This window comes from Brachionichthys hirsutus, unplaced genomic scaffold, assembly GCF_040956055.1.
Source record: "Brachionichthys hirsutus isolate HB-005 unplaced genomic scaffold, CSIRO-AGI_Bhir_v1 contig_954, whole genome shotgun sequence".
Lineage (NCBI taxonomy): Eukaryota > Metazoa > Chordata > Actinopteri > Lophiiformes > Brachionichthyidae > Brachionichthys > Brachionichthys hirsutus.
This window is the reverse complement of record NW_027180659.1, coordinates 45,579-53,000: the sequence shown is the minus strand read 5'-3', so window position 1 is coordinate 53,000 and position 7,422 is coordinate 45,579. Positions and strand designations below refer to the sequence as shown.

At 44.5% G+C, this 7,422-nt stretch overlaps 1 protein-coding gene across 1 annotated transcript; it reads right to left on the bottom strand.

Moving 5' to 3' along the window:
* Window positions 1-572: 572 nt before the first annotated feature.
* LOC137916333 (4-aminobutyrate aminotransferase, mitochondrial-like) lies at window positions 573-6,104 on the bottom strand (the record flags this gene model as incomplete). Its single annotated transcript, XM_068759377.1, has 5 exons — window positions 5,995-6,104; window positions 1,676-1,773; window positions 1,564-1,593; window positions 1,158-1,275; window positions 573-622 (listed from the first exon to the last, which is right to left on the bottom strand). Coding segments are annotated over exons 1-5 (366 nt in total), but the record flags the coding sequence as incomplete, so codon positions are not given.
* Between the last annotated feature and the right edge of the window lie 1,318 nt (window positions 6,105-7,422).

The following is a 7,422-nucleotide window of genomic DNA, read 5'->3' as shown; positions in this document are numbered from 1 at the left end:
CAATAGACTATTGGATCTTGTGAGACAGTAAACAGGGCTTCCGGATCAGAGGGGCCAAACCTGCTCTAGCTTGCTGCTCCGGAACGTACTACAAGACTCCTTCTGGACTCTTTTTCCCATCATGCCATTCGTGTCCCTCCCTCTTAAAGTGACACTCCCATGTTACAGCACAGGCACAATTCCAGATGTAAAAATAATTCTAGAATCTGGATCCAGATCCGGATCAACGCCATTCTCGGGGAGGACCAAGCCACGGACAGAACCTTGCTTGCGTAAAGGAAGAGGTTGGCGCTCTCCGAGTGCTTTTCTAGTTTCAGACAGCGCTCGGGTTACAAGTCAGGTAAACTTTATTCAACACAGAGATCTACCATGACCTGGAGAACCAAGGATCCGCACAGACGGGACATTAGAAGTAAAGGTAATGTTTCAAATACAGATGCACAGTGACAAAGCTGACCACTAGTAGAGCGGGGGGGGGGGAGTCTTATACAAGTACGCTATCCAAAATAGTAATTCATAATGTCGTCAGTGAAAATTATTCTTCCTATTCATGTAAAATGCACGAGACCTACCAGATTGTTGGGATTGGCCATCAGCTTGAGGAGAGCTGGGTGGTTGTAGCCTGAGGGACGACCGAATGGAGAGAATGGGAGGAAGAAAACACGCATTTGACTCGACAACTTTGTGAAGGTTTTACGGGTCAATTGACATCTTTCACTTCAGCTTCAGGGACGGTGAAGCATACATGAACATGAAGGGAAGCCGCCAAAACCACACAGTGACAGTACACTGAAAAAATACTACTAACAATACTACTGCTGCTAATACCACCCATACACCCATTCATCAGACATCCATCCATCCATCCATCCATCCAACCACTCATCCGTCCACCCATCCACCGTGATGGTCACCAGTTTGACGGAGCCTATCCCAGCTTGCTACGAGCCAAAAGCAAGGTACACTCCGGACGAAGCGCCGGCTCATCACGGGGTCACACAAAAGACAAACAAACACACGCTCACAAACAACTTGGTGCGACCAGTTTAACTAAGCTGCAAGTTTCTAGAGGAGGGAGGAACCCGGAGAGAACCCACGTCGACACGGGAAGAACATGCAAACTCCCACAAACTGCGTTTGAATGCTAGGATACTAACCAATCGGGATGGAGGAGATTTGAGTGTACACATCCAGCATGCGGTTGTTGTCCACATCCACCAGGTAGTTCCCCCTGCTCTCCTCATAGTTACAGAAGAAGTTGATCGCACCAACATTCTGGTGAGAGATAAGTTCTGTAAGAAGGTGGCATCACTCGTCCAGTGGAACGTCACCTCTCAGTTCCGTCAGGGGACATTGTAAAACAAAAGGAACACACACACAAAGAAGTCTTCACGTTAGTAATTCCTTTGGCACCTTTGCAGCCGTTCTCGAAGAGCCACCATGCTAACGTGAACAAGACATCGTGAAACCGAAACGCAAAATGAGAGGACAGTGTGAGCAGCGGGAGACAACGTGCATATCGTATTAAACGTAACATAGTGAGGTTATCACCACAGCGCTCACCTGGATGTCTCCCAGCTGTTTCATCAGCGTCTGCAGATCAATAAGTGTTTCGTCATTAAAGCATTTCAAAGGGATTGATTTGTGTGTGTGTGTTTGTGTGTGTGTGTGTTACCTGTGATCGTGGGCCAGGGACTGAAGTCTTCATGGATGGCCCATCGTAGCCAAACTCCACCTGGCTTTTTGGTGCCACTTTGCTGGCATGTCTGCATGCTGGTGAAGAAAAGGGATGCTAATGTATTTGTAAAGTTGCATGTGCTCAGCTGCAAAATAAACGTGGTTTTAAGCATCTTGCTGCGTCACAAATCAGAAAAAAAGAAGTCATAGCCCATCACGCCATTGGAAACACGACATGTGCATCCAACCTGAGCGTGTCCACATCACACAGGTTTTAACGGACTGGCAGAATAAGATATAGCCGACACAGGTTTAAAAGCACATTGTGGATATTTTCATGAATATTGAACAGTTCACGTAAATGTAGCAAATAAATACGTTTATCATAAGATGAAGCCCTGAATGTTCTCCTTCACTCAGCAGAGAAACCAGTCCAGGGTTCGATTGAAAGTGTTTCGCCGTGCTTCATTCTTCCAGTGGCGGGCGGTCACGGCCTGCAAGGCCTTCTCTGCTTGCCTAACATAACCAGAAATCAAGAATGCATGATCATATTTATGATAAAATCAATTTAATTTTATGTATATATATATATATATTCTTCACATTCATGTTATATTATATTACAGTGATGTATTTTTAGGTGAGAGTTTTTATCCAATCAGAATTCAGCTAGCTTGTGTTGCCAGGCGGATTTCATAGTACCAGTGGCAAGTACTATCCGTCCGAGACCTTCAGTATCAGCGCTGCTTGCCGTCTGTGTTGTGTCAGTGAACGGGCTCGTAGAGTTGAGTTGATAGACAGTTGCGATAGCCAATCAGATCACGAGTTAGTGAAACAGGTCCTTCCTGCTTGTTTCACGTCACAACTCAATAACGCGTCCTGTGATTGGCTCTTAGAGTTGATAGACAGTTGCGATAGCCAATCAGATCACGAGTTGGTGAGACAAGTCCTTCCTGCTTGTCTCACGTCACAACTCAATAACGCGTCCTGTGATCGGCTCTTAGAGTTGATAGACAGTTGCGGTAGCCAATCAGATCACGGGTTGGTGAAAGTAAGGCCTTCCTGCCTGTGATTGGATACTCCGTGTGAGAGGGCAGCGCTATGCATATTGCGTCATCAGCTAATGGAACCGGTACGGCGCGACCGACCGAAGATAAAACCACAATTATTCCTGCGTTTTTAACCCACAATGGCCGAAGGAGGGGAAAGTGTGGATTTGGTTGTGGATATTCTTGAAAGGCCATTTTCAAGACGGACCTTTACAGAGAAGCTACTAGCTTCGGCTCACGAGAGCTAGCTTCAAGCTAGCTCCGGAGCTAGCTAACCTGTCCCAGGTGGGGAAAGCATTTGTACGCCGCTTCCAGGCTTCAAACTTCTGGATTACAGCTTCTGAGTGTCGCTGCAAATTGTTCTGCTGGGAATGCCTTTTGTTTGCAAGGGATCGATTTAATGTTTGGAGCAACACTGGATTTAGGAACTTTAAGAAAGGAGAATGGATTTTGTTTTCAAATAACTGTTTTGGGGGACAGCTGTTTTGGTGAGTACCAACATTTTATTTATTTAACATTATAACGAAATAAAATCACAGATATACCGTAAATGCAATGTATGTAAATAATGTGGTGCGCCGGTGCAGCTGTGTGATTGTAGTGGAAGTACGACACGTTGTGTTGCAGTCTTTCTTATATTAAACTGCAAGTTCGCAATTTAAAGCTTCATGGTGGACTTTAAAAAGTTTTGGAAAAATAATGTTAAATTCCATTTTATTTATAACTTTGATAGTACCACGTATAGTGGTAAGTTTTAATTGCTGATGCAGTTTATTGATTTTTAAATGCTCTGGAAAAAATATCCTGTGTTGTACACGATTGAGGTGATGCAGCACCCAGTAGTGCGTAAGTGTGTGTTTGTACATTATTTCTAAAGCCGTGGTGTCAGAAATGATGGTATTATGAGGGGTATTTATTCAAGTCGGACTAAGTAGGACTTCACTGAAGGCCTAGGTGTAAAATGCACCGCCCGCCACTGCATTCTTCACACACTGGCTGTGGAGGTGATGTAATGCAAACAAGGAGTAAACATCGTGGGGAAGGCCTGGTCTAAAGAACAGAGACGCCATTCATCTCAACATGGATGGAGCAACTGTCTTATTGGAGAAGCGGACCATGTTCTCCAGCTTCACAGCGATCACCACAAGCTAACTCAACCAAAAGCGTCTACACGATACCAGCCAGCCTATCAAATGTCCAGCATAGGGCCCCAGTTACACCTACACTAATCCGATACCAGCCCAATTCTACAGCTCCAAAGGTTCTAGTATACCAGCCATCTCTAACTGTGATAACGGCAACATGTCAGCACCTCACCCTATGCTTCAACAGACTACTCCATCAACTATCACTGCGCACCCTGTGCACCAGCCTCCACCTGCTATGACTGCAGAGGCCATGATCCAGTCAAAACGCTACCAGCCAGGGCTGCCTCTCCAACAGGTTATCCAGCATCAGCCTCCCCCTGTAGTGCAGCCTGTCTACCAGACGGGGCCCATGATGCCAGGTCCTTCTCCTCAGACATTCAATATTCTCCCACCACAGTGCACCATGCCGCAGTCTTCATACAGTTTCCAGCTGCCGAAGCAGCCTGTTCCTGTACCTGAACTGCCCAAGCTGGTCTATGACTGGTCTATGGACCTTGGGATGGCACTAGACCAGCTGCTTGACCCTCACACAGAGCTGTCAGAGCAATACTAGTACCGTGTACTCACGGAACACCTAGTCCTGGATGAAGCCAATAGTCCAATAGTCCCAAGTCCAGTAAGTTTTGTCTCTTCAGTAAGCACACAGTGCACAGGCATCATACAGCGTTCACAAGATGATGTCAGGACATGGCTCGAAGGTGGTAAGCGCTGTCGTAACTGTGGTCAGACCAACCACCAGCCCGAAGCTTGCACCTTGAACAAACCATGCAGTGAGTGTCAAGAGATTAATCTGAGAGTTCTTCACGACGTTGGCTAGTTGGACTCTACCTTATCACTCCACTTGACCAAGCCACAAACTTCCAGCAAGGAAGAAAGGTGCATCTCAAGGTGTTGCAGACTATAATACGTAACGGCTGCTGGTCACTGAAGACCCACGCCATTCGGGACGATGGAGCTGAACGGACAATAATGCTACCAGCTGCTGCCCAACGTCTCGGCCTCAAAGGTAAAGCAGAGATCCTCACTCTGTGTACCATCCGTCAAGACGTTGCTGTCAGAGTTACTGTTTAATTTTCATTGTACATAGTAGAGTCTTTTAAAGATGGTTGACCCATGTGGGTCTTGAGGAATCCCTTTGTCTGAGCTATCGTGGGGGAGGTAGGGGTCTATGCAAATATCCGAGAACCGCCTACTTCACAATGTTAATAAATTGACTTGAGATGGGAGGATCGGCAGAGGTCTCTGTGCGTTGCAGCTGGACGGACAAGATCTCTCCCGATCCGGATTGGTAAAGTATCAAAGTTTGTCTGACTGATTCATTTTGTGTGCGTTTTAATCATTCTTACATAGGATGCCAGGGGAATTTCCCTGACAGTTGCCCATCTGGCTGGTGAGTCCATTTCTTTCTATGTAGCCTCCCTAGCACACCCAAAAGAGCGCCACCTCATTGAAGTCCAGCCAATCAGAGAGCTTTCCTGAAGAGGTCAGCTAGGCCTGTATCCCATGGCAGCAGGCTGAGTTAACCTGCTCCGAGTTCAAGCAATTTATTAGTTTATTTAATAGCTCCAAGAAAGCAGCAGAAGCTTTCATTCCTGTCATTATACAATGAACTGCATTACAAAATTAAGAGATTAGCTCTGAAGACCAGTCCTGAGCTGCTATGACTGACGGTCGGTTAATAATTACAGATGGCTCCACCATTGAATTTTAATTTTACTTGATGAAAATGTCCCCAACGGGACAATGTGTAATTTTAATGGGTTATCTGAGATCTACTGCAGCGCTGGCTCTCTTGGGAGTCGGATCAGACAGAGGTAAGTTTTCACCCAAAGCAAACCCACCACCCATCACATCACAGGTTGAACCAATAGCTCAAATAGAATTTTCATTCTGATCTGAGAAGAGCACCAAAGCTACTGAAAGAAAATAAAAATGGCACATGGGTCTAAATAATCTGTTCAAGTTTACTCTCATATTAAAAGTAGCAAAACAGCTGAATGGACAAAACACACATGATACATGTTTCTCATCAAATCCAAATTATTCAGTCAATAAATGGATGAACATAAGTTTGTAGCAAAGATTAAGGAACTACCAAGTGATCTAAGTGTTGGAATTACCTGGAGCACCAAGCCACGAGGATTTATGCAGGGAGAGAACAAACTGACGGCTGATCAGCGAAGACGCCATGACGGGGATGTTCGACAGACGGGAGGATTCTCTTCACCGGTTCACCTATAAAGAGAGAGAGAGAGAGACGTCACAGTGACGACACAACCAATGCCATTGCATTGTTGCCATAACCAAAGTTCAAACACACACACACACACACATAATGCCTGCACATATACAATTAGCAGGATCGAGGCAGCATTCGGTGAGCTGGATGGAACTGGTTCAGACTGCTAGAGTTACGCAACAACCCAGGAGAGCAGCGCCAATAAAGTGCTGAGCCACTTTATAGCACTTTTAAAGGAAAAGGTCGCCACTTCCTCCTGATTAATGATGACACAATTAAAATAAAATCCAAAACGAGAAACACTTGAACTAAAATAAAGGACCTGCGTTCAGCTGGAATGAATATTTAAGACACTATTGCATTGGCCTCCAGCGGTGCCATGCGGAACCGGGGAGTTTATTTGTCTAAACTGGACTGACTGACTTATTTCAACCACATACTGTTGCAACAAAGCAAACACATTCCATTTCAAAAAGAAACTGAAAATTCTGTCTGTGCATTTATTTCTTGCAGCCTGAATTTGTGCAATTCCTTATCATATTTGGACAATAAAACTAATCCATCCGTCTGTGTTTGGTAGCATTAGTGTGAATAACAAAAGCAGGATCAATAATCTGATCAAGAAGGCTGTCTCGGTGATCAGCATCACCCCAGACTCACTCACCCACATGGTGCTGTTACCTTATTTAAGGTGCTGAGGACGAGTAACATTTTCTATTCGAATAGAATTTATCTCATGACTGTCTGTTTCAGTCCTGCTGGATGATCAATCATGTAACTATTATTAGTGATTATTACTCATTAAGTTAACACAGTGTCATTTTTATAACCTGATAATAACATGGTACTCTTTTTAACTCGATGCCGATAGCCTTTATGCAAAATATTTCATATCTTTAGTTGTTTTGTCACTGTGTAAAAAAAAAAAGCTGACTTGATCGGATTCTATTTAAATACATTTAAGATTTTTGGCTTCAAATTGTCTGGTATAATCAGATCAGGAATTCTCTCCACCAGTGAGTGACCTGAAATGACACTGGGAAAGGTCTGTTGCATAGTCCCAGCTGTAAAGCGGAGTTATTGACTGCCAGAACTGGAAGGCTGCGTTTGATCAGCGTGATCAGCAGAGAAAACAAGGCGTTCCATAAAACTCCACCAACAGTGGTGGAATGACATTTAGTGATTACAATCAGATTACAATTTCTTTCAGCCCAGCAGACAACAATGCATCCCAGATTAATTATTTTTGTAATCACAACGAAACGTTAACATGGACAAGATGAGAAAATAATACTAGAACTACCAAGGC